The sequence below is a fragment of the Excalfactoria chinensis genome, chromosome Z (assembly GCF_039878825.1).
Source record: "Excalfactoria chinensis isolate bCotChi1 chromosome Z, bCotChi1.hap2, whole genome shotgun sequence".
Classification (NCBI taxonomy): domain Eukaryota; kingdom Metazoa; phylum Chordata; class Aves; order Galliformes; family Phasianidae; genus Excalfactoria; species Excalfactoria chinensis.
This window is the reverse complement of record NC_092857.1, coordinates 56,952,914-56,980,530: the sequence shown is the minus strand read 5'-3', so window position 1 is coordinate 56,980,530 and position 27,617 is coordinate 56,952,914. Positions and strand designations below refer to the sequence as shown.

The window sequence follows — 27,617 nt, the reverse complement described above, 5'->3', positions numbered from 1 at the left end:
GTTGAAACAAGACTGTATGATTTCCATCATTGTTACCATATGGGTGGTCACTGGCTCTGATGCTGATATCAGTAGTTTCCTTCTCTGGATCTATACTTGCTCCACTGGTAGGAGTTGAACCTAGTTTTCCATCTCCAGACACTGCAGAGACTAATGTCACACGGAAATATTCATTTAACTCCGGAATGTCATCATCAATAACATGCAAATTTAACACCTAGAGAAGGATCAAATCATGGAAAAATCAAACCATGCAACATTCAACACGATGAGCTTCATGAACCTGCCTAATTCACTGAATTTTTTAATCAGTCAGTCAACTGTATCTGCTGTGTAGTTCTGAAAGTAACGGACCTCAAGGCAGAGGAGCAAGAATGTATATCAGCCCTTTTCTGCCACTAGATTGAGTAAGAAATACGTCACCCAGTACATCAGATTTGAAAAGATTAGGAAACTTCTGTTTTGTATAATTCCGTGAAATGCAGGAATATGATTCATCACAGTTAAAGCTGATTGACTAATGACACGAACAAACTATATGCAGATATGACAAGCTTTCATCAGCTGTCATGTTATTTAACTGGGTCCAAATTCTCAGTTCTAGTGAAAACACTGGGATCCTTTCAAATGTCTTTGGTGAATTTCCACCAGTCCACACTGACTTCTGCAGACTGATGTAAGTGAAACCATGGATGACATTCTCTACTCAAAATTCATGCTTAGTATACAAACACTACTAGAAAACATACATAAACTCTCTGCAGTATTGTGGTCTCACACCACTTCAAATAAGTGCAAAAATTCTGTGCTGCAGGTTGGGACTGAATTCATTAAAACATTTTAGGCAAAAGGAGATAGAATGTGGATCAAAGACCAGTAGTTAACTTTACTGCTATTTAACTGATGTGAAGATAAATCTGGGTTGCAACGCTAAATTCAGAAAGTGATAAAATTCAAAAGTAGCCGGAGCATTTACACTTTAAAAAGTATATATACACACGTACAGAAATACAGTTATTCATTTCTATATTGCATATATATATTTATCTAACTTTATATGCAACCAAATACACATGTGCATTTTGTAACTGAACTGAGGTATACAGAGATCTAAAAGGATCTATTATGCCACTTTCTTGTCAGGGATTAAATTAAAAATAAAAATAAAAATAAAAAAAATTAAAAGGTGCAGCAAAATATCACAAACGCAATGTGAAGTAAACAGTTTCTGGTATGAAAGCCAGTCAAGCACCCTCAGAAGGTATTCTCCAGCAGGTTTGTAAAGGTCAGGATGAATAGTTAATAGGAAGGTACGGTTTACCTCTGATCTCTGCCAAGGGAGGAATGTGATAGTGCCACTGCTATTAGAAAAATCGGTAACAGAGTAATTAATGCCAGTGGAATCAACCTGTGAGATAATGTATTTTATATACACGTAGTCTAGGGCTCCTCTTGTGCGCTCCACAACACAGGAAATAGTGGAACCTTCATCAGAAGTCTGGAAGAAAGCAAGATTTTTAAATGTTTCTTTCTGTAAGAGTAAATCAAGACAATAAAAGCATAATACAATTCTCTAATGTCAGTCAAATGTCAAATGTTCAGCTAAAAAATAAAATAAAATAAAATAAAATAAAATAAAATAAAATAAAATAAAATAAAATAAAATAAAATAAAATAAAATAAAATAAAATAAACATTGTCATGTTATTTTCAGCTCCTTTAGAGTTGTAGGAAGCTGAAACTGACTCATGGCAGTCAGAATTTGCAACAATTTCTAATGTGTCCCCCAGGGTGAAGGTAAGAAACAGCACATAGATTTATCCTGGACAGAATCTCTTTCCCAAAGCTATGTGTCATAAACAGAATCAATATGCTTGAAATATACAAGTCAAAAGCAACTCAAACTACTTTGTATCAATGCAGTTTATTTTAATTTTTCTTTGCAATAATTTGCAGAAGGACTTGGGTCATCCCTTTTCCCAGCACCAGACAAAAAAAAAAAAACAAAAAAAAACATAAATTAAACTGTACCATCATCATTCACAAAAACTTAGGATTTTCTGTGCTACAGTCCTCCTTACAGATCTGTCTTAACAGCAAGATTTCACATCTTTGTAAATGTGTTCATGTGGACTATATGTTTTAGAAATGAATGGCAGCAATACTGAAATATAAAATCTTATCTGAAAATTTCCAGAAAGGTTAATGTTATCACAATCATCAAGCAAATTTCGGGGGTGCTGCATGACACACTGTGGATACTGCATATGACTTCAGCTTTCTAGTAGAAAGATGCACACAAAGCCTTTAAACTACCAGTAAACCATTGCTGTGTTCCTGAATCATCAGTATGAGTTCTCATGCTTTCTTGTTGAAATGGACATAAGATAGATGCAAAACAATTAACATACTATATAAATTTTTAATTTTTCTTCATGGTTGGTTGATGAACTGTGGCATCACAATATATCAGTGGCATCTGAACCTGAAGGAATCCATTATCACAGCATAGCATATGGTAGGCACATGAAGAGCAAACTGACCCAAACTGAAAACTAGTATCACTCAGGCAGGGCAGTTATTCTAAAAAGCATTGTGTATTAGCACTTTGACTGAACATAATGTAGAGCTCCCAGTTCAGAAATTGTACTCTTTTTTTTTTTTTTTTTTTTTTTTTTTTTTTTTTTTTTTTTTTTTTTTTTCCCTCCAAAATAATACAGTACTAATAAAAACAGCAATCATGTTCTTCCCCTCATAACTGATTAAAGATGATTTTTGTCATTTCCAATCCACTCAAAAAAGTAGCAAACTTACACAGTATACCACAAGAAAAAAAAAATCTCTTAAAATCTAAAACAAAACAAAACAGGAAAACCAACACTGCTGACCAAATTGATGCCAAATAGTGTGAAATTAAGACTGTGTTCAGATCAGCTGGTCCTGTAATTAACTTTTCTGTACACAGAACTTCACCTGTAATTTTCCTATGACCACCTTACCTCAGGGATACACGCTCCAGTGAAGCCAAACAGACCATTAGCATTATCACTTTTCTGTATTCTTAATCTTGCTGTGGTATTTTCTTGTGAAATTCGAGCTCCACCACGCACACAAATGAGCTTTAGTATGAATAATTCCTCTCCTTCTTCCTCATTGTCATCCTTTGCAGACACAATGAATGATTTATTGGTTTCTCCTTGCTGATACTCCAAATATCCAGAGACAGGATGGACATCATTTTTTGCAGGAGTTGCATGGAGTTCATAGATTTCTGCACGTGTCAACTTACGCTCATAAAGCCTTACATCCTGCATTAGCCCTGTGTACCTACTGCTGCCGTTGATTCCTGCTCCAATTCTTACTATTCCTGGACCTGAGAAGAAAATTATAATTTTTCTCACGTTATTGCTTTTCTCTGAAGTCATAGAAGGCTGTAATTACATTGTTCTTTTTGTTAAAAAATCAATAGTAAACTGCTTATTACCATTGAATTTGGAATCATATTGATCTTGAAATAAAAAATCAGGAGGTTCTTTGAACCTCAACTCAGTGGTTCAGTGAGGTCATCACAGGCCAAGCAATTCCATCTTAGACTGTCCAAGTTTTTCCACCTCATTAGTTCTAACAGCACGTTGTCCCATTCCCTTAATTTTAAGAGGCTTACAGGCTAGAGGCTGCCCCTTTCCTCCACAGATTTGCAGAACTGAATGGCAACTCCGTTAATTTTTCATTTTACTTAACAAACCTTATTTCGACTCTCTTTACTAGGGTGATTGATCTATTCTTACAATACTCATAAACACTGTATTAGCATTTCTGAACCTAGGTTTCACCCACTACACCAAGTGTACAGTTTTCAGGAAGGATCCTTTTCTGTTCCGCTATATTCTACTCTGTTCTATTGCACTCTATTTTGTTCTGCTACAACGCAAACATCTCAGCTGTTCTCAGCTGCTTTTCTGAAAATAAAGAAGCAAAAATCCTACTGTTCAGTGTACTGTCATACATATGACACTGAGCAGCAGTTCTAGAGATGAGAAACCACAGCAACTAATAAGGGAATCATCTGGAGGATGGTGGGAAAACCTGGGCGAATAAGCTCCCCACTGTACAGCACTGATCATTAAACTGAAAGAGAGAAAACATTTACCTTACAGTTGTTTTATGTCCAAACAAAGTATATGCTATATAAAGAGAAATGTAATGAAATCTCTTGGCTCACCATCAACAATTGCTTCTCCTTTCAAACTTTTCATTCCTCCTAGAACTAGAATTCCATCAATGTAGAATTCAATAATACTTTCATCCAGAGTAATCAAAAGGTGAAGCCAAGTATTCTCATCCAGGTATTTCATGACTGCTGTTTTGGCCATATATGTCATATTGGATCCTAATGCTGTATAATGAAGAACTACACAAACATGAGAATCATTTGTTTGGATTTTCACGCCATAATATAAAGTCCCATTATCATCGTCCTTTTCAACTATATAACCATCTGTACTGACATTAGGAATTAGCCATGCTGAAAACGTAAAATTGGTTAGTGCAGTATTTCCATTGTATGGGTCTTCAGGACCAATAATGCCAAATGCATCCCCTTTTCCACTGAAATACAAAGCATCTGTTCCACTGTGATGGCGCCTCATGTGGGGCTGTGATTTGACTGAACTTGGAAATGATCCAAGCAGTAAGAAATCTATCATTGCTGGCAGTCCATCTGAGAATGCACTAGACAGTATTTCCCAACCTAATCGAACAACACCGAATGTGCCTTGCTGTCTCCAGATGGTGAAGTCTGTAATATAGGAAAGATCATCTTCAGAAAGAGTATCTTCCACAATCTCTCTCTCCTGGCTCTCCGGATCTATAACAAACACTCCGAAAGGGTCATCATTGAAAGGGATCATGACGATTACAGAAAGGCTGGTCTCAGATAACTGGCCACCAGGACCAGGAGATCCACCTATGTAACAGAAGGTAGAGTAAAAGTTAATGGTTTCAAACATGATCAGGAAGAAATTTGTGAAGTACTTAAATTCTCAAGTAAAATATATTTTTAGAAGGCTCAAATCTTCCTGTGAAATTCTCTGGAATACTAGCAAATCATCTGACTTTAAAATCATGTAATTTAATTGTATTAATTTTAAAATGCTTTGGTGGCACAATTTCAATAGAAAAACTCATATGTCATTTTGCAGCGACAAAACACAAAGATGTCTTTCAGCTAAAAGAAGGTTAACTCCAACTTTTCTTAATTAGCCAACTTTTCTTTCATTTGATAAGCATGAGGTCAATATCAGTTCTTACATTACTCCAAAACCTGACTATGAACTGGCAAAATCTGGTCCATTGCTTCAGAAACAGAAGCATATATACCTTGCAAAATGAGTGATCAATTGTGTATTAAAACTGCTGACAATTTGTGCTACTAGTCATCTATTTCTCCACAGTAAGAAATGATGATATGAAGATCATGATGTAAATGTAAACTCTCCATGCTGAAAGTGTACAGTGATCTACCTATTTTAAGTAGGAAATCTTTTGTAGACCCATACGGATTTCACTTACAGGAAAGGTCAACACACATTTTCAGTTGCACCAGGGTACAGAAGATCATAAATAGTACTGAGGTGGAATGAATCCAGATTAGGAAATACACCCAGTAGCAATCTGAAGTTGTAATCTATGTCATGTGAAGTGGTGTCTATAAGTGGTTTACCTCCTCTAGGGAAAAAAAATAAATAAATAAAGGAACTCTATTACAGTAGATATGCATAGTCTTTAATATCTTTAATATTTCTTCTTCTGCATGGAGAACTATGTTTCTGAAATGTAGGTCTCTCTGTTTCTCAAATGAAACTACTAAACTTTCATATCAGAAATGGAGAGGCATCCTTTTTAAAGTTCAGATCAACACAATATGTCTAAGAGTAATTCAGAAACTAACCATATTCATATATCTAATTTAGTATTAAATGAAAAATAAAACCTAAAACCTTACTAGAGAATTATAGGATACCAAGACATGATTCAAAGCAATGCTCTTTCCAGTGCTTGTTTCTTTCTGATTGATAAAACATAATTCTTTTCTACCAGATATGAAGTGAATGGTGGTATGGAAGACAATACCTGAAGCATTCACCAACTTTAGAATGTAAAATTCATTGAATTCAGGAATTCTATCTGAAATAGCATGTAGTGTTACTGGCTTTGATCTTTCACCATCCATGAAGAGCACAGTTCCATAAGTTTCATAGAACTCTTCTCCTGGCCTCAGCGCAGAGCTATTATCAAACAGCTGCCAGCTCAAAGAAACATTGCCGAAATGTCCTCTGTGTCTTAAAATCCTGTTCAGTGATAAAAGAAAGAGTGTGTCTTGGCAGGTAAGCATCAGTATTCAGTAGAAAAGGAAAACGTGAAAACCCTAATCTTCCTTTGGAAGGAACATAGCAGCAAACTATGTTCTAAATAATAATGAACAATAAAAATGACTCCAATTAAACACCTCCAATTAAACATTCTGTAGCATAATTCTACTCCCAGGTATACCATATGTACATTAGAAACAAAATTGACGGCACAGGCCCAAACATGGTTTATCTTGTATTTCTAGGATGTAAATAAATATGATATGTTTATAAATATATCAATAATATGAATGTGCAATACTTCAAAAAGTCAACAGTAAAAATTAATATACTCAGACACTTTTAGTCAGGAAAGAGAATCATCTACAGTTAATTGCAGACATTTCACCAGTCATCAAGACTCCTCCAACTCCTTCTTAGATCGGTATTTAATTAGGTTTATATTCTATGCCTTATTTGAGGTTATGAATACACTAAGTGAAAACAAGATTTGATCATTATTGTTAAGACATAGTCTTGAGCACCTACTTAAAACAAACAGAAATCAAATACATATATGAAGGATAATTTAAAAATATATACGAAAATAGCCTCTTCCCTAACTATTCACCCTACCACATCTCAGAGGTCTTTTTCAGTCTTAACAATTCTATGATGCTATGATTTCTTCAACCCTTCTCATTCTTGAATACAACTCACTAGCAGAAGGGAAAATACCAAAGGTCAGATTAGTCAAGAACAATTTCAGCCTAGAAGGCACTCACATCTGGAATGTGAAAATACATTTCAATCCGTAATTAGCAGATAAAACAAAAAACCTAGTAGAAAAAATAAAATAAAATAGAGTAGTGTAGGTTTGTAAGTGAAAATTTCAAAACCTATCTACAGGCAGTCTTATTTAACTATTTGTGGAGAAGTTTTTTTACTTCTCCATTAGCAGAGGTTACACTATGCTCAGTCAGATTCTTCTGTACCTAGGGAGTGCTGAGAGTACAGTACTGTGTTCTTATGTATTTACTATGCAATATATGTCTGTACGCTTTTTTACATTTACTATCTATTTTAATATATTCTAGTTCATGTCCTCAACACAGTACAAATAATGTATTCCAAAAAAATTTTAAAGCTATTTCTCTACAATACAATTCTGTAAGTACATACTTTCATGGAGTTAGATCAAAGTACTGTTTGCAGTTCCAAAAGAGTGGAGAATATTATTTTAAAGCTACTTACAAAAAAGTGTTACTTTTGCCTTCTTCCACTGCCTTATCTAAAGGTTCCAAAGAGAAAATTCCATTAGGGTCATCATTTGCTTCAATTATAACTGTAGCCATTCCAGTCTTAAAGATAACAGTGTCCCCTAAAAAGAGGAAGAGGAATCAGAATTGTAATTATAAATGCAGGTAACTATAAATCCAAGAACAGTTACATAGCAGTGAAAAGCAGTATTTGAGATATCGGTAACAGACGATTTAGGGTAAAAATGCTCAGGTAATATATCATAAGGAAAACATAAGATTTTTCAGGAAAATATACATATGACATCAACTGTGAATATGATTCTATTTGCTTGGCATCCTTGCATGCAGTTGTCCCTAGCTAGGGAAAAGGACTATATAAGAGGTCATATTCTGTATTTGATCAGATGGTCAAGTCAAAATGATAAGATATTCAGAGGTATAGAATAAAATAACAAGGTATTTATACAACCCAGACTTCCTTTAGACCTAGAAATATTGTACTTAAACTAAATACAAGTCTAGGAGTTTATACTTGTATGATAGAGGAGCTGAAATAAAAAAATAGAAGATAATTATGATGCAGATGAAGTCTGTAGGATTCTTTTTGTGCATATTAGCACTATAAAGATGTTACTTCTAACTGCATGTTTCCAATTCTATGACATTTTTTATCCTATTTATTAACATCAGACCAGTTTTAGTTCCACATTAAAGAATGTACTTCACAGTTAACTTCTTATACTTCTGTTTGTATTTTCTTTCAGGTACAATAGTCCCGGTATAGCTAACAAAAGGCCCATAACACATAACATAACAAAAGGCCAATACATGTAACAGACCACAGATAGAAAATCAATGAAATTGCTTTCTGGAATGCATTCTGAAATACCCTGTGTTCTTAGTGACCCTGGACAGTCTCTACAATAACATGCTGCTTCTTTAAGAAGAGATGGTATACTGTGAATATCCGTTGCTGTAGGGCCACTGTGACAGGAGAGAAACCATTGTATGTTCCTAGTGAGGTGGTAAAAGAAACTACCAATAGATCTTGAAGAAAGTTAAGCAGAAAGAGACTGAAACATGAAGAGAGAAGTATGGTTTTGTCTAATCCTTTCCATAGATCTGAGGTGCTGTAGAGACCTGGGTACCACAATGAAGATTGGTTGGTCTCAGGAAACAAATGAACTTCCTGATGCTCAAAAAATTGCTTAAAATTTCCTTATCATCCTCTGGCTACCTGCTGCCAATGTGTAGGTCAGAATTCACTTTGAAATCAATGCAGCTCTGTGTATTTCTTTTCCTTCTCTATTATATTCTCATGCATATTACACAACAGTGATGACCTATTTGAAAACTTAGAGGAATGTGCTGGATAATTTTTATTGTTTCTTGTTAAGTGACAACTATGAAAAATAATAATAAAAATAAATATATATAAATAATTATATAAAAAGAAGGATGTTATTCAAATGGTAATAAATTCTTTCCTCAGATGTAGTCCACTGGGTGATTCTAATATATATTTTTTCTGTAGGGTAAGCTTCCTGAAAACATAATGCCAGAGTGCATACATATTTTTTATTACTACAAAAAGAAAACAGAAAATAATTTACATAGCCTTCCTTTAAATATGGCTGTTCTGCTTGCTCTTAAATAAAATAAATAAATAAATAAATAAAAGAATCTCTCTTTCACTAAGATTGTTGCAGTTCTAAAATTCTTTATAATTGTATTGTTGTTGTAGTAAAGATGAAACCAATCTAATTTGAAGTATTTACATGCTGGTCATATCACAATTTGCAGCAAAACAAAAGGAGAGTTACTAAAAATATATCCAATCATTACTTTTACCTGTAGAATTCAAAAGGAGAACATAAAATGTTTCATCCGTTTCAGGGGTATCATCATCATTAATATACACAGAGAAGTTCTGCTCTCTTTCTCCAATATCAAACAAAATGATGCTGCTTTTTCCACTGGGAACAAAGTCTCCTTCTTCAGCTGTTGCATCACCATTGACAGTAATATACTGGACAGCAACAGCAACATCAACAGATCCATTCCTTAAAACTGTAAAGTTTGCAACACTTCCTTCTTGAACAGTCACAGTCAGAGGTTCTGAAAATACAAAAACCAAAAATCCACCTGAGTTCAACCCTGAGTCTATTTTCTTAATGCTCTGTAATTAATCCTCATTCTTTTTCAGTGAAATACAATGTACAGGCAGTAAAGGCATGGAAATAATTTCAGATATGAAGGAATAACTTTGTACCTTGAAACCCAACCAGTCTCAGTATCAACATCAGCAAAGAGACAATGACAAAGTATAAATAAGGGAAAATTCAGAAAGAATCAAACATAAATTAAATACAATGAAAACATGCAAGTTTTGCATTTGTTCTTTTGGGATAAGGATTTCTCAGCTACCTGGTCTGTGAAAAAGAAAAAAAATATTTATCTGATTTAGGTACAGCACACTTTCCATATTTAAAAACAATAATTTCTAACCTGCAAAATAAATGGGATCATCATTCCTTGTAATTTGTAAAATTGCACTGGTTACATTTCCCAGTCTGGCTCCACCTGTAACATTGAATAAGCTGATGATGAATACTTCTCTCTCTTCAGGTACCTGAATGAGAAAGTGTTAATAAATTAATTTCTAGCATACAAAACACTGAAAAGTTTCAAATGAACTCGTCAGGTGGTTAATAGTCCAGAGATTTCTGGCTCGTTTTGTATTTATCAATGTGTATGTTTGTCAAAAGTGATTACACAGGACAGTTCATACAGTTACATAGAAAGTATCATCAATTAGTAAGTTTCTTCATCTTTTCTGCTGTGATGACACAAAAGTTATCTTCCTACTTTATGCATGTGATATATTTAGTTTATTTTTACAGATTTACTTACTTATCATTTACTGTTCTCAATTTTTCTTATATTTCTTCAAATATATAATTGTCTAACAAGAAATTAAGATCCCAGCTATCAAGGCATGAGTTATACTTATGAAATACTTATATATACTTATGAAATGAGCTTTCCTACAGCTTAACCACATTATAATTATGCTCAGCTCTCAACATTTTTCAGTTTCTGAAATTATTTTATGATTTGCTGAAGTTATCTCAATTCTAATCAGTTCTAACCATTTTCATCTTTTCTGTAGGTTATCAAGTTCTCAATAAGCAGACATTCCTTCATTTTCTCACTGCATCCTAATACGTTAGCGCTGATTCTTTGTTTCACATTCTTACAATAAAACAACATAAAAGTGTTTACCTCATCTGGCAAGGAGTAAATGGTGATATTTTTTGAAAACTCCAAATTATCAAAGAAAATAGTCCCCCCTTCTGGATAGACATCATTGGTACATGCTGGATCAACAACCCAAGAGACACTAACATTTCCATAATTTCCTTGGTTTCTTATAACTCTGTAAGTGGCTAAAAATGCAAACATACAGAACAATGGAATTCAAAATGAAAAAGGTAAGCACATCTGTAATGAAGAAAAAGGAAAGAAGGAGGAAACTTCACTCAGATATTATCCTAGAAAGTGGAAAAGAAGCCTTGGAGAAGCAGACAAAGAAGTAACTCAAATAAAAAGGAATTACCAGCATAGATGTCTTCTCCTTTACTTTCGTTTATTGTTACTGTTAGTTCATCAGGTAGAAATTCAATGATACCATGTGGATCATCATTCTTTAAAATGGTTATATTGACCGTTGTGGCATTTCCCAGTTTGCCGGGCATTTCACTGTGGGCGCTAAGTACCACAGAATATACTTCATCCAGCTAGAAGAGGGAAACACAGCCAAAATTAAAATACATGTTCAACATCTATGTCAACATCAAAATGGACTACAGTCCCCAGTCTCAAGACAACTAGAAAAAGATACAGACATAAACAAAAAGAAATCACACACTTTTTCTATATGCAACAAGTATTTGTACATTGCTATCAGATAAAAGAAATCATCAGAATTTTCTGTATCTAAAAGCACCATTTTCTTCAAAATCATAAGTATTTATTTTGTATATCTTAAATATTTAACTTAGAATCATATAAATTCATGGGTACACATATATTTGTAATACTCTCTGAAATGAAAGTTTCCTTTTACCTAAGATTTCTTAACATTCCTGTTTTTGAAAGAGGAAAAGCAAAGATTTTAAAATCACTGATTGCATCTTGATCTAGAAAGAATCAGTTACCCGGGTTTATTAATACAATGGGACTTGGTACTTCCTATAAAAGAAAAACCTTTAGGGAACATTGAAAAAACTATTACATCTATGTATCTAGAAAGCCAGAATTAGTCTGGACTGGGGAGAACTCAATGAATCCCACTGGTCGTTACCAGGAAAAAAAAAAAAAAAAAAAAAAAAAGTGTTTTTTCACAAAGCATTCAGATTAAAAGTGCCATTCACTACTCTGGAACATCACAGATGCTAAATGCTTACTTGAGTTGTAAGCAAAACTTCTCGAATTAACTGAACAAAAATCGACTGAGGATTATTACAAACAAAGATATCAGCTATTATTTCAGACATTCTCGGGCTGCCCACCCTTTGAGGTTCAGAAGGCATACTGGAAAAAAGCTATTATATACCTGTCCTGCCCCTTATATTCCCATATTTAGCCATTTTTGGAGACAGAGGACAATAAAAAAACTTTGTTATTTCTTAGTCCTGGCAAATGTTTTTATCTTAGTGTCTCAACATATATGACTTAGACAGGCTTCTAATACTGTTGTAAGCAGGGAAATGAAGATCTAACTAATTTTTAAAGAAATTAGTGTTTTGGTGCCCAACTTTTACTTGCCAAACATCTGTGCCTGGCCTCTGCAAGTGTAATTGAGACTCATTTTATGTCTTTTTCCTATAGAATGTTTAGAGAAAATAAACACAAATTTCAACAGTAGCCTACACAACAGAAATTTCTGTGTTTTCCTAATTCCCTCATCATTTGATCCCCCACCTGTCCTTCAAACCATGGCTGATCATCACCTGGCCCTACAAAAAGACTACCAAGTTCCCTAAAGGTTTTATATTTTGTAAGGCTGGCATTTTGATAGCTAAGCTCATTAGCAGGGTCAGACAAATACAACTGTTTATGCAAATATTGCACGGGGATGTGTATGTAAAGGCAGGAAAGAGTGCTGAATCACAAAAACTAAATTTTATGTTAATATAAATGTGGTGGAACCAAACCCTTGTAAACTTTCTGATGGTATCCAGGATAGATGATACACAGAAAAGGAAACTGGATAAAGAAAAGCATAAGCAAACACTAAAGACAGAAATACGCCCAGATTCTGCAGATTTCTGAGATTATAAATCAACAGAACTGTCAGAAAAACTCTAACATAAAAGCAAGGCTGAAAAGACCTGTTGGTTGGGGGCTTTTTACATACATAAAATGCTTTCACATGGTACCTGTCTATCTTACTGATCTTCTACTCGTTCTTCCTTTCTTTCTCAAATATCAGAAAAGGCCTGGAAGCACTATATACAAACGGACAGTATTATCAGGTGAAACCATTTATATTTTAATAACCAATGGCCAAGTATGCCCATGAACGCAATTTGAAGAGAGAAAAATATAATTTTTTACCTCTGGAATCCCATCCATTCTTGTTAGTAGGGTAATTATGATCTCTCTTTCACCAGGCTTAAACTCCAGAATTCCTGTGCTTCCATAAAATTCATTATTGTCTCTTGGTTCCACAGTGTAGCGTAGAAACTGTCTGACAAGACTTCCTCTAGTGCGAACAATCTGCAGCTCAACAGACTCCCCTTCCTGTAAAACAGAACATCTTTTTCTTGTATCCTGTTTAAACCAAATTGCCTATAAGGTTTAAGAGATGTTACTCAGACTACCTTGATACTGTAGGGACCTCTGGAAGAGGAAGAAAATTCAAACACTCCTCCAGGATCATCATTTTCCAAAATAATGATTTCACGGGTGGTAAACCCATATTTCAGTATCTGATTTTCCACACTGACCCTGAGAAAAGAAGGTAAAAGTTGTTTGTTTCTTTTTTTCCATTGGCAATTTGCTGTGTCAGGGAAATAAAAATAAATAAATAAATAAATAAATAAATAATTTTTTAAAAAATAAATTATGAAAACCAAAAGTTACCTGCAAAGAACAGAATAAATTAAGCAAGTCACAATATTAAAATGTTTTAATTTTTTATAAAAATAAATTTTAAAAAAGCCTTGTTTTCTGGTTAGTTCTTATGGCTGTTATTTCTGTGTTGCCTTTTGTTTGTTTTATTTTGTTTTTTAAATCACACATGCGCACAACACACATGAAAAGAAACAGAACTGTGAAAGAAAAAAAGTTACCTAAATTCAGTATTAATTTGTATTTGGATCAAGGCATAAACAAGGTTCCAAAACCACTTACATTGACACTGTATTGACAATCACACATTTCCACTCTTAGTCTCTCTGTTAAAATTCACTATTGATATATTGCCCCTCAATACTGATTCCATCCTCAAATATGTGTTAATCTGCTTTCTAAAATCATGTAGACAACCTCTACAAGTTGTCAGATCCCATTCTGACTCTAGGCAGCATTTGACCTGTTCTCATTAGAGACTCATTTCCATTTCTCCTTACTTCACTGCAAACCCTCTGTCTCAAAGCACACGGTGAATGGTGCAAATATGAAATAGGCTGAACAAATACAACCTCAGATTCCTCTTGGTGAAGGATTAATATCTCTGGTCTTCCATGCTATACCATCTTCATCCTAGTCATTGACGTCAATGGGCAACATGTGACCTCGCACATTACTTGTACTCCTTTCCCCAGAAGCAGTAATTTTCAACAACCTCATTTTAAATTTATTACATTCAGAATTCAGGAGAGATAATATTGAAAGATGCATTGAGAACATACCCTTGGGCTCACAGCCTGTATATGACATCTTACACATTATGTATTTAGATTCCCTTGCATCTTCCATGTTTCCTGTCAGTCTTATATTTTCAGTGGAATCTTAGACCTGCAAACTGTATGCATTTTTGTGCTTTCACTGTACTACAACCCAGACTTCAATCAATACTATTCTGTTGAGAAAGGAATCATATCTATTAAATCCAAGATTGAAACTAAGTCCAGGACTGTGTCCACAAGCAACTGGAACCTTCCCCACAAAATAAATAATAATAATAAAATAAAATAATAATAAAATAAAAATATATAATAAAATAAAATATATATATATAAAAATGGACAGTCTGGAGGACAAGGCATGAGCTGTAAGATATAGAATTATCTATTTGATAGAGTAACATGTTCATGTTTGTGGCATTTTAAAAAACACTGATAGACAAAGAAACATGTGTTAACATAAACTATATGTGTGCTATTCAAAAATAAGATAACTACTCATTTTTGATCACAGGAAGTTCCCTGTAGTGCCAGTCATTTCATCCATTTAGTAAGGGCAAGCTGTATTTGTGGCAGTGATGAACAACTAATCTATTATTCCATCAAACGTTCAAATATCAAACACTGAGGCATGCATTCATAACTTTCATCATTCACAGATCCTAAATAAGAAAAAATGCTTTCAAGCCAGAAATCCATGCCATCAAATGAAACACCAAAGGGGAAGCATGCATTGTCTGAAGAGAAGCAGAGTTATTCTTGTGTGATAAAGACAAGTAGAAACTAACCACTTTTACAACAAAGCAATGATTCACCGAACGCAAAAAAGCATTTCACTGCACTTACCCAAAGTACACGACAAACCTTTCTGTTTCTACTCTGTTAGCACAGAGAAAAAAAAAGAAAGAAGATGGGGAATGGAATGAAAGTACCACTAGCTAGAATTTCAATAAAATAAATAAATAAATAAACAATGAAGCTTTTCTTTTTACTTTCCAAAAGCTTATAATGTATATTTTATAGGAACCCTGTTTGCTTGTCATTTTCCTGCTGACAAATGCTAGCAAGTGGGCAGTGCCCACTTACAAGAAATGTCCCATGACCAATTCAGCATGCCAAGACCCATTCAAGGAATTACCTACCAAGCCCTCCTCAAAGAGCTTGATTATTACTAGTCTCTGTATATGCTCAGAAATGCAGCAGCAGTCCCCTTTTACAAATACTTCACCCTCCATTAGGAAAAAAAAAAATAAATCCACATGCCTCTCATCAATCTGCTAAAGTAATTACTGAGGGGGAAAAAAAAAAGTTAAAAAGAAAAGTAGTTTTAGTGGCTATGTAACAAAACGTAACCTGGCACAAACTCGTAGTAAACTTAAGACAATTTTTAGTTAATCATATTACCAAAGTAATATACGCTACGCATATATGCATATATACATATTCATTCTACTTCACAGTTACACTGCATGAGTCTAAAAACAGCTTAGACAACATGTCTGCTAAGAGCAACTGAGGAGTAATGCTAGGGTATAGTTGTAACGGTAGCATTAAAAATTTGGAAGAGGAGAGCACACATTAAGTGTTTACAAGAGTGTCACAAGGTGTGCATCTCAAACACCTCCAGGTGTTCTTTGATAGGACACAGATGACAGTGAATAATTCATTTAAAAGAGTCACAGTATAAGCCAGTTTTAAACCTAGAGAGCTTTCAGGTCAGGAAGCAAGCAGTGAGGTTCAGTCCTCCAACAGGTAAAAGAAAAAACAGTATTTCTGAGGTTTCTCCCTACAAGCCTCATCATGAACACTTCAGTCCTCTCTCTTTTCTTTTTAAATGTTTTTAATATCTCTGATCACATTTTCTTTGTATGATATCAAAACTGGTCAGTTTGCTATCACTAACATAGTAATGTTAGTTACTACCTCAGAAGGTAATCCTACACAAAAACTGAATAGAAGCACCTACACTTAGCTTTACAACTCTAAGCTGCTGTTAACAACAGCATTGCAAGGTACACATAGGTACAAATTCTTATTACACAGAATATATTCACCAAGGAAAAATTAGAAATCAGCAATAAGAAAGATACGTTAGTAAGGTACATTTTAAATTTGAACCCAAAAGATTTGCTATCCAGTGTTTTCACAGACTTATTTCTCAGGAAAAAAAACAAAAACAAAAACAAAAAACAACCCCTCCTCCACCCCCTCCCAAAAGAAAAAAGACAAAACAAAAAAAACCAAAAACAAACAAACAAAAAAAAACAAACCAACAAAACAAAACAAAACAAAAAAAAAAAACACACCAAAACAAGAGCCCAATTCTATCACTTCAAAGAACCACATTGTAATGAAATTACCTTACACATGATAGAGTCCTTCAGATGTTTTATTGCCTTATTGAAATGCATATTTTTTTGTTCAGCATGCTGAAGTCCAAGGAAGGCTAAGCTGCACATGGTAAAGCACTCCTCAAATTTCAGCATAAAACTTTAAGCAGGAGGCTCAGACCCTAAGGTAGAACCCTAAATGCTTGTCTACATCCAATATGCTTTAACCACCTTGTCCATTCTCCCAGGGGTCGTGCACTGAAGGTGTGCACCCAAATGACACAAGGGCAGGACCTGGGACTGGAATCACCACCTTGCTGTAGCAATCACTGAGCTGTGCCTCTCCCTGCCTTACCATCACCTGGCCTGACTAACTTGCATTCCCAGTTTGACTGACACCATAGCCATGGCCTTGTTTGGTGAGGCCCTTGCCCTGCCAGAGAAGTTATGGGGCTGGATGGCAGGCCATGCGCCACCACAGAGCTTCCAGGTCAACAACCCCTGGAACTTACAACATCAAAGTAAAAATAGGCCATTCATACACCTCCCCTTCATGACAAAGGAACAACTTCCTGACTGCCACATGCAGCATAGTTCAGTCCTGCTTCACTCTGCATGGTCTCTATAACCAATTCTTTAGGTGCTCTTGTAATACTGCAACATGGAAACAGAACAAAGATGGCTATTCAGAACTTCAGAAACCCAACAGAGAGTGCATTCAGGATGAAAGTTAAAACAGCTTCTTTAGTAATGTAGCTTAACCATGGCAAGCAGCTCCAGCTACTGAAGAGAATACTTGACCAGAGTAAGGAGGAACAACTCACTGCAAAAGCTACTTGCCATTTATCTCCTTAACTTTCTCTGTATGGACACAAAGCTTCGTTTCATTACAGTTTATAAGCCCCGATAATGCTTACAATGCTAATGTAAGAAATGCAGTCTCAAAACATGTAAGTTATTTCCCATGTGGCAGTTCTAAGATGAAATGTGTGGTCATTGGGGAAATGCTCTATTAAATAAATAAATAAATAAATAAAATCATTATTATTATTTAGCAAGAACTACTGAAGAATTAGGACAAATAACAAGAGTTTCAAAATAATATTCTTTCACTTTTTTTTACGCGCAGAGCAGAATTTTGACTAAGTTTAAGGTACCATGGGATTTCCAATGTTATTATGTAGTAAATACAAATGAAACAACTTTTACTGAGAGGTGCAATGTGATTGAAGTTGATAGCTTTGGAGGAGGACTGGAATTCCTACAGAAAGAGAGTATTCTGAATGACAACTGAATTGCACATGTGAGTCTGTATTGCTGTCATTATTAAAGCCACACTTCTCTAAATGTCTCTTTTCTATCAGTTTCTCAAAAAAGGGGAATCCAAATTGCTTGTGGGATATTAATCAATTTGCTTCATAAGTTTGCATTCATTTTTCACCCTCTCTTTATTTTTTTCAGGATTATCTGCTTATTCATTTACTGGCAGGACCTAGCTATAAAGAACTACATTAAAGTAGGATTTTCCATTCCACTTATATTTTCCACAGTGTTTCTCTTCTCTCCAAGTTTAATCTATCATTTATTTGATTTTGGAGGTGATTTTATTTTCTTGCTCACTGCAGCAGAAGTATGGTGCTATTATTTTTAGAAGTAATAAAAGCAAGCAGTAGGTGTTCACTGACACTCATTTCAGCATTCTATTTTCAAAACTCTTTTGCTCCTTCAAAAAAAACACAGGACTGATCTGAAGAAAAAGCCACTCTTTTACTCTGAAATTACTCATACTGCATGACACTTATTAGTTAATATAAATTAAGTAAGAAAGATACATAAAGTTTTGAGACAGAAACTAACCGTAGGGAATCACCAAGTAAGGACAAAATGAACACTCAGAAGTTAGTAGTGCTCAAGGACTATTTAAACACCCATCTGCTTAGTGATTAACACTTTCACAAATTAAAATACATTTATGAGTATATTCCTGTTCCTATATGCCATAGTCTCCAAATTCTCTGTCTTAATACTACTTATTCAGGAGCACAAACATGGAGCTGCTCCAAACCACATGCCCTGGAGGTTCTCGTCCTCCAGTTGTGCCAGCTGTCAAACCAATAGCTGTCTGCACCTTAACTGAGGAGATGACAACTGCCAATTCCCTTCTACACAAAGTTTAGAAGGGAAAAACAATAAGATTAAAAATAAAAATAAAAAATGAGGTAAAATGAACAGCCCTAGTATGTATATGCTCTCACAAAGCATACAGTTTCCATGGCCTGTTCCACCTACATTCATCAGGAAGACCGAGGGTTTTTCTTTCTCATATATCCTTCACTACAGACATCAGGTTTTCTTTATGTTTGGATCAGTTCAGGTCTATTCAAAAAAGGGCAGGCATTCAACCTGAAGCTGCCCCTAAAAAAAAGAAAATACAAAGTATCTTCAGCAGACACAAGATTTTCTTGTTTTTTATTACCCATCTATCTTCTCTGCAAGCATATTTCTCATGATATAGACTTGCTTTCATCTTGTGGAAATAGTTCAGAGTTAACGTTAAATATCTATGGCTTGTGGACAGAGACCATATAGTAAGAAAGGAAAATGCTATTTTAATGTCCTGGAAAGCTTCTCTTACAGATATGGGTGGAATTAAAGCTCATTTAAAATTTAACTCCCTTAACAATACCACTAACTGCTAAACAACACATCCTTGTTAGAATAAATTACATTGATTACTTTATCCATGCCATTACTAACTGCAGACTATTGAATGCTCTATGAACATATTCGAGCATTTATAGTTTCACTGAAGTTCTTACATGCTTTCTTTTCCCACTGACTTACACTACAATTTATAGAACTGTACGAGCACATCCACAGAACAGTGTATCTTTGTTTCCATGCTAATTCACTACTACTGTGAAGTGCTTGCTTCCAGCCTTGGAAACTGAAATCTTCTGTTTGTCCAGAAAGTACCAAATATCAGGAAAGCAACGGCACAAGCCTGATATGATTCGGCCCTGATACAAAGAGACACCTCCATTACTGAAATGACAATCTTTGCTGACACACTATTCTTGGTTTCTGCTAATTAAAGTGAGGGACACTATCCAGACTTAGAGAAAAGTTCAAATTCTATCTCTTTATTCCTTTCTTTTTTTCCAGGCCAGACCACCTGTTCCTTAGTTCACTCTCTGACCCTGCCAAGTGTGGGAAAGCTGCTTACTGTTGGCATGCTTTTTACTTGCCACTTCATGATCAGCAGAGCCTACTACTCCCACCACACATAGCGAAAGCAGAACACTGGTTATATTTGTTCAGCTGCCAGTTCAATCCTTGTTGCAACCACCATTTTCAAGACTCAGCCTATAGTGACTATGCAGAATAAATAGCAAAAAATCCTGTTTTCATACACCTGCACAGCTCTCAGAATTAAACAAACAAAAAGCAACAACAACAAAAACACCTAAAAAAACCCAAAATGAAACACCTTTTAAGCTGCATGCTACTGCCTACTTATTCATTTCTTTTCATTCCACTCTGCATTCTTGGCAACCTTGCACTCACAAGTCTACCCATCATTTCAATCTTACATTCCCCCTTTGTGCTAGAGACTCTAATGAATTCCTTCAAACCAGTTTCATCCACAGAAAGGAAAGCAGAGAACTGCCTGCAATCGTCTCCTGCTGATTTTGCCTTGTACAGGATTCACCTTTTAATGTAATGAGCAGCCAAGGTAGAATGGAATAAGTAATTCTGTGTTAGATGTGTTAACTAGTCATAGTTTAATAAAACAAGCCAGTCCTGTGATGGAGTAATATCTTTCCTGTTAAAAAAGCATGCTGTCTGAATTGTTACCTTCTTCTAATCAATAGCTTGAAAACCTTCTTGCCGTCTGTTTGCTATTGTATAATCACCATGGATATCTGGTGTTGGAATTATGAAGAGCTAGTTAACTCTTCCTGTAAAAAAAATCAACTTCTTTTGGATGAGGTAAAGTCTGCTTAAGTTGATGTTCAACACAGAAGCTGCTGGAGGCAGACCACTGTATGCTTCCAGTAAAAGTCCTTAGACTAATAGGAGGTAATATGAAACCGTGAGAGGCAAGCTGTTGGAAAATGTAAATAAGTCACAATTTTCCTGTTAGTAACTCGAAGAGGGAATACACTGCTGGATATAAACTTCTTCCAGTATTCTGAGAAGTATTCACACGTAAATAATACCACTATCTGAGGTCCCTTTCAGCCTGGGTTACCCCATAAGCCTGATCTACGGTAAATAGAAGACTAGAATATCATGCTTCAGCAGCACCACTGTGTTCTCATTTGCAGAAGACTGTGTTGTTAATCACTCTGAAATATTATAGAGGTTGGGACATATGACAGAAGTACCTAGTTACCAAGAGCAAGCAATGCAGAACATGCCTGTCAAACAAATAAAACAGCAGTCTATTTCTGCAGTCACAGCACAACACAGAAACCTTCTTCTGACAGAGAAGCAGTTCTTCATTGTTTTTTACTTCTCACTGTACCTTTTCCCATTATCTTGCCATTACTTTTCTGGAAAATACAGGTTAGAACCAAAGACAATAGAAAAGAACAAAGCTGAAAGAGTTTTCAAAATATCACAGTACCTTCATCAAAATGTAGGCAGAGTTAAATAATCAGAACATACATGCAAAATAGTTTCCTACATCAGTCTCCAGTCAAAGGAGAATCCATACACAGTTTGAATCAAGAGTCTAACAATTCTTCAGATGCTTATTGACCCAGTGCAAGTAATATCTCCTAACTAATAACATGCTAATTTTTTATATATAAATGGAGTATTGCATATGATACATATGAATAGAGATTAGGATACCTGTCCAAAGTTAACAGCACCGTTTCATTCATTTCAGGAATATCATCTGCTTTAATAGTAATGTTGATTTGAGTATCACTTTGTCCAGATAAGAAAACAACAGAGCCATTAAAGGGACTTATATCATCGTGTGTTACTGCCTTCTGATTGACACCGGAGGGCTTCAAACTCCAGAACACAGTTGCTTGACCATCAGTTCCATCTCGATGCAATGCAATAGAAACCTATGACACAAGTGAATTTGTTGTGACTTGATGAAAAAACGATTACTCCTTTGTAAATTACTGTTTGAATATAAGCATAAAAATTTTCAGCTTTTTTAGCTACAACTTCATATGTGACATCAAAATATGGATGGAAGTGTGGGTACATAAAAGCTTTAACCAGTTATCAGACACTCCGTGCAGATGGCAGATTATTCATACCCCAAATCACTAAGCAACCAGACAAACAACTGCATGACAGATTTTGTGAATGCACGCTTCTTCAAAACATAACCTGCATTTTAAACATAGCCACCATAAATTTACCTTGGAACTACAGTTCAGTGTAATCATGTTTAAGGCTATTACCAGTTCTAATTTAAGACTGTGAAGTGAGTTATCTGATTTGGGATTTATACTGGTCCTTTACATTACTGTGTTCACTGTTGGTGAGATTGAAAATATCTGTAGTATGCTTTGATCTGTGTGAGCATTAAAAGCTAAGCCATTTTAGGTGCCTACTGGTTTTAGGTAGCTACAGAGAAAACAAAGGCAGTTTCACTTTTCTGCTACTTAATAGATATTTTTACAAGCTTATTTATTTATTTTAAAGCAAGGTAATGTTTGGGATTAAACATGATTTGGAGGAACATTAAAATGGACAATGTAAAAAGTCTTACCTCTGTGGCAGGGGAATCTTCTGGCTCAGAAAGAATAATTGGAAGATTGCTAATAAAGCCTATTTCTCCATTTGCAATATCTGGAGTGATCCTGAGAGAAATATTTCGAATCTCACCTAGTCGAGGACTCACAGAAGGGACCAGAGGAATTCTATTCACTAGTTCAACTCCTTTGAGCTGTAGGAAACAGTAAGACCAAACTGTTTCTTTGTTTGTTTTTAAAGGAATAGGCATTTTAGTTACACTCAAGGGGAAGAAGAAACTACTACACTGCATTGATCAAATTAAATAGGCTAAAAAACAGTTGTGATACCTGTATGAGAAAATGAGCCCCATTTTGAAGAAATGCATCATTTCTTATTGGTATATTTAGAGTTTCATGTGTTTTTCCTTCTGGAAATGTGAGAATGTTGTTTCTAGAGATATTCAGAATGCCATCCTTTGCTCTCTCAGGATCCAGATCTCCGGCTGGAATATACAGTGCAGTATAAATTAACTGCACATCTCCAACTGCTCCTCTCTCCCTTGCAAAACTCAAGGACAAAAAGCGTCCTGTTGGATTACTTTCAATCTTCTGATTCTCCAAAGGATAAAATTTTATTAGGCCATAAACGTCATCACTATCCTGAATGTAAAACAAAAGCTGCAAAACAGAAAACAGTTATGATTATTCAATGTTACAATTACTATACATTATTATAGTTTTCACATTTCATGAAAGTATGTCCTTTCACCATGCATTTTTCTCCCAAATGAATTGGCATTCAAGAAAGAAACCAGACTGACAGCCCCAAAGTATTCTCTGTGCACAAGCAGCACTATATTGACAATAGCAACTTTCCTGCCACGCTTCATCTATGTCTGAATGAGCTTTCAATAAGTGATATTTTGGTTCAGAAGACAAAGTGAATAATTTAAATGTTTTGGATTGTGAAAAATTTAATTATGCTCAGCAAATTCTTTCCAATAATATGTTAGAAAAGCGGAGTCACAAAAATGACAGTAATGCTAATATCCCTTTATTTAACAGTTCAGAATTTATAGCCTTAATCACCAAACCCTCCTCTTGAGGATGTTACTCTGTGTAGAATATTCCAATAGTAACAGCAAATGAGCAAATGAAAATAACTTTTCAACCTTCTCTTACTATGCAGCTCATCAAGACCGCGTTTATGTAATAATGCATGGGAATCACTGAAGATGAGTTCTACTGCGTTAAATAACTCAGGCCCTTTTATGTTACGTTACGTTATGTTACGTTACGTTACGTTACGTTACATTACGTTAGGGCAAGTAATTTGAACGTGGTTCTGTATACTAAGAGTACTTTAGCTTGCTTAATTTAAACTCAATAACTACTTCAGCCAGTTTAGCCAATCCGATAAAAATGGTGAAGTCTCCACTGTAAGATCTGAAAGTAAACTTACCTCAGATGGTTCACTGACTTCTGCACCTCCTTGTACTGTATGAGCTAAGAGCTTCAGAAGATAGGGCTCTGCTTCTTCTGGCATATCATCGTTAAGAATGTTTAGAGGAAGCGTAACCAGCATCTGTCCTTGATCAAAATATATTTCCCCGGTGTCTGGAATGAGGTCTGCAGTCACAGGTGAGGGATCACTGCTATTTCGGATTATAACCCAGGTCACAGAAACATTTCCATGTGTTCCACCATTTCTTACTATTGTGATCCCTTCAAACCTATGGTTTGGAATGAAACAAAAGCACATAGCATATCATTATGATTAGTATTTGATAACAGTTATCCATGTACTGGAAGATTTACACTGGCTTCAGTGGAACAAGTTTGGCAGAGTGGCTTTAAGAGCTGCACTGAGGAGAAGGCATTGTCCTTTGATGAGATTCTCAACATGAACAGCCCAGAAGGCCAACTGTATCCAGGGCTGCATCAAGAAAAGCATGACCAGCAGTTCAAGGGAGGTGATTCTGCTCCTCTACTCTGCTTGTGAGAGACCCCACCTGGAGTACAGCATCCAGCTCTGGGGCCTCCAGAACAAGAAGGATGTGGAACTGCTGGATTGGGTCCAGAGGAAGGCCATGAAGATGATCAGAGGGTTGGAGCACCTTCCCTTCAAGGACAGGCTGAGAGTTGGGGCTTTTCAGCCTAGAGAAGAGAAGGCTCTGGGGGGACCTTATAGTAGCCTTCCAGTACCTGAAGGGGGCCTACAGGAAAGTTGGGGAGGGACTTTTTATAGCAACATGTAGTGATGGAATGGGAAATGGACATAAACTGGAAGAGGATAGATTTAGACTAGATATTAGGAAGAAATTCTTTACTGTAAGTGTGGTGAGATGCTGGAACAGGTTGTCCAGTGAGTTTGTGGAAGGTTCCCTCCCTGAAAACATTCAACGCCAGGCTGGATGGGCCTGTGAGCAACCCGGTCTAGAGGGAGGTGTTCCTGACTATAGGGGGAGGTTGGAACTACATGATATTAATGGTCCCTTCCAACTGAAACCATTCTATGATTCTATGAATCAATATTTACTGCTGCAACTGACATCTGCTCAGGGCTTGACGTTTGTAAAACTGCAGTGCTCATGTAGAATGTTCACTGAGTGTTATTCATGAACCTATACATCTAAAGAACCTAGTAATTTCTTAGAACTTACTTTGTTTACAACAAGAAATATACTGAGAAATGGAGACTGGCACGTTTAACCTTTTGCTCAGGAAACATCTTACATTTCAGAAAACTAGTAATCTTTTACAGTAATTTACAAACTACACCAAAATACACTTGTCAGGCATCAAAGTTTAAATAACAAATCTGAGTGAACCTTTTGCTTCTGTACTGAGATATGAAATTATGTTTATAATAATGGAAATGTCATGTCTTCTAAATCTGTGCATGAGAAAGAATAGTGAATACTGAAGTGTTGGCCTCTGTTTGCTGGACATTGTTCATAAAATCACAGATTGAGACATCACCTGTTTCTCTGAAGATGAAATTAGTAGTAGCAGTGAGCATTTTAAATGAATATTTCACCACTGTATAATCAGTGCTGCCTGTAAACATTTCTATAGAGCTTTGATTTTAATTCATCTGCAAAATTACATATATTTTAATTACTCAGAAGTTTAAAGGCATTCAACATTTCACTGGAAACATTCAACACCTTTTTGTTTTCAATCAGAGACTGACTTTGTACTATATATGCAAAAACTTATGGAAAAGGAAGCCTGAAATCTATTTCCCACTCCTATGGACAGGTGTATGGCAGCATCAAAGCTTCACTGATCCTGCTTTTAGTTTAACGATTTTTCAGAATTTTGATAATGCTGTTAAATATTTTTAGTTTTTATATACTGCTCATAAATATTAAAATAATTCTAAATAATTAAACATTATTCTCTTGAAACTTTTATAGACATAATTAATAATAATTAGAGTAGGCCATTACATTTTATTAAAATTAAATTTTCATTAAATTTTCATTAAATTTTCAGTAGTGATTTTATAATTACCACAAATGAAATCTTAAGGATGCTTAACAGTGCTAAACAAATCTCTTAATGTGACTAGGTAGAAGATCTGCAGTACCTTGAAATTTTGTCTTCATCAATAATGACAGTCTGAGCAAACAGGATACTGTTAATTGAAAGCACTCCGTAGGGTTTATCATTCGGTTGAATGGTGACATGAACAGTAGATGGATGAACCAAAACAGCATCACCCTGTAAAGTGTCCTTAAGAAGCACAATCTGAAAGGTCTCAGCGATTTCTGGTATGGCATCATCAATAATCTTCAATTTCAGATATATTTCATGCACTAGAGGTGGGAAAACAATAGTTGTATTTGGCTGTAGATCTAGGAAATCTATATTAAGCTGTGCATGTGATGTTGAATTCCCAGTTATGATGGCGTAAATGACAGATACTTCACAATCATCAGGTCCAATTAATTTTCCACTGTCATCTTTACCACGAACCACTTGAATTCTCAGTACATCAACTTCCTCAGGTACCATGTAAGTGCTCTGAGTGAATCGCACAGGGCTGTCATTTTTCCTGATGTTAATCTGAATGGAGTTTTTTGTGGTGTTGATTTCAGCCCCTCCTTCCACACTCCTCAGATAAACAACAAACAATTCATCATTTTCAGGTATCTGGGAAAATAATATTAGAAACAGAGATAATATTAGAAACAGAGTGTAATTCACATTAAAAGTAAATGCAGAACTCAAATTGAGAAATATGCTTCCTATACTTTGCAGAAAGGGTAAATAACACAGGCCTGAGAACACTTGCCATATTAAAATGAACAGGCAAAAATCTTTCTTGCAACTTTGGCTGAAGATCCTTTCTCAACGCAGTGTTTCCATTTACTAAAATATAATTCTTATGTTCTCTGTATGAAAACGTGTGGAAAACCAAATTAAAAAAAAAAAAAAACAAAAAAAACAAAAAAAACAAACAAACAAACAACAACAACAACAAAAACCCAGGCAAGAATCAGAAAAATCATTCCTATTTGAAACTGTGAGGAGATCCAAACTCAACTTTTGGAAGCCAAGCACTTTTCTTGGGAGCAAACCTTCTTCCCTGTTATTCAGACTGATGTCTTGATTTGCAGATGTTAACATTTATTTACCTTTATGCAAGCCTGAAAGAATACAGGAACAACATATGGATGCAACCTACTTTGTTGTTTTTCTTTTTCTCCCCTTTTTCCAGACACACAGACATCCTCAGGGAGAGTTTCAATCACAGATCAAGGGACATGCTAGGCTATTCAATAGAATTTAGCTAAAACTAAACTGTAGTTTTAATCAACCACCTTGTAGAAATTCCGTTTATTTTACAATAACTGATGCAGCAGGTGATAAACCATGATCTATAAACTTCAGAATTTAAGAAGATCATTTTCTTCAAGTTCCTAAATTTTATTCCTTAAATTTTGATTTGCTAAATCTACTTAATTCAAATGTATATATGCTTCATTAACATAGAGAGATAAGAAGTAAATTTTTACAAATTACCAATGACCATTTTGTC

At 35.3% G+C, this 27,617-nt stretch overlaps 1 protein-coding gene across 1 annotated transcript in view; it reads right to left on the bottom strand.

The window, feature by feature from the left end:
- Positions 1-27,617, bottom strand: part of ADGRV1 (adhesion G protein-coupled receptor V1) — a 259,889-nt gene that overhangs the window by 200,945 nt on the left and 31,327 nt on the right. Inside the window, exons 7-23 of the mRNA XM_072360423.1 lie at positions 26,163-26,728; positions 24,030-24,300; positions 22,916-23,245; positions 22,603-22,779; positions 21,720-21,943; positions 13,501-13,627; positions 13,235-13,420; positions 11,232-11,412; positions 10,898-11,061; positions 10,121-10,244; positions 9,464-9,730; positions 7,605-7,731; positions 6,133-6,350; positions 4,223-4,966; positions 3,000-3,373; positions 1,322-1,498; positions 37-217 (exon numbers count right to left, since the gene is read on the bottom strand). Coding sequence (XP_072216524.1) covers positions 37-217; positions 1,322-1,498; positions 3,000-3,373; positions 4,223-4,966; positions 6,133-6,350; positions 7,605-7,731; positions 9,464-9,730; positions 10,121-10,244; positions 10,898-11,061; positions 11,232-11,412; positions 13,235-13,420; positions 13,501-13,627; positions 21,720-21,943; positions 22,603-22,779; positions 22,916-23,245; positions 24,030-24,300; positions 26,163-26,728 — 4,438 coding nt within the window. The remainder of the gene's footprint in view (positions 1-36; positions 218-1,321; positions 1,499-2,999; positions 3,374-4,222; positions 4,967-6,132; positions 6,351-7,604; positions 7,732-9,463; positions 9,731-10,120; positions 10,245-10,897; positions 11,062-11,231; positions 11,413-13,234; positions 13,421-13,500; positions 13,628-21,719; positions 21,944-22,602; positions 22,780-22,915; positions 23,246-24,029; positions 24,301-26,162; positions 26,729-27,617) is intronic.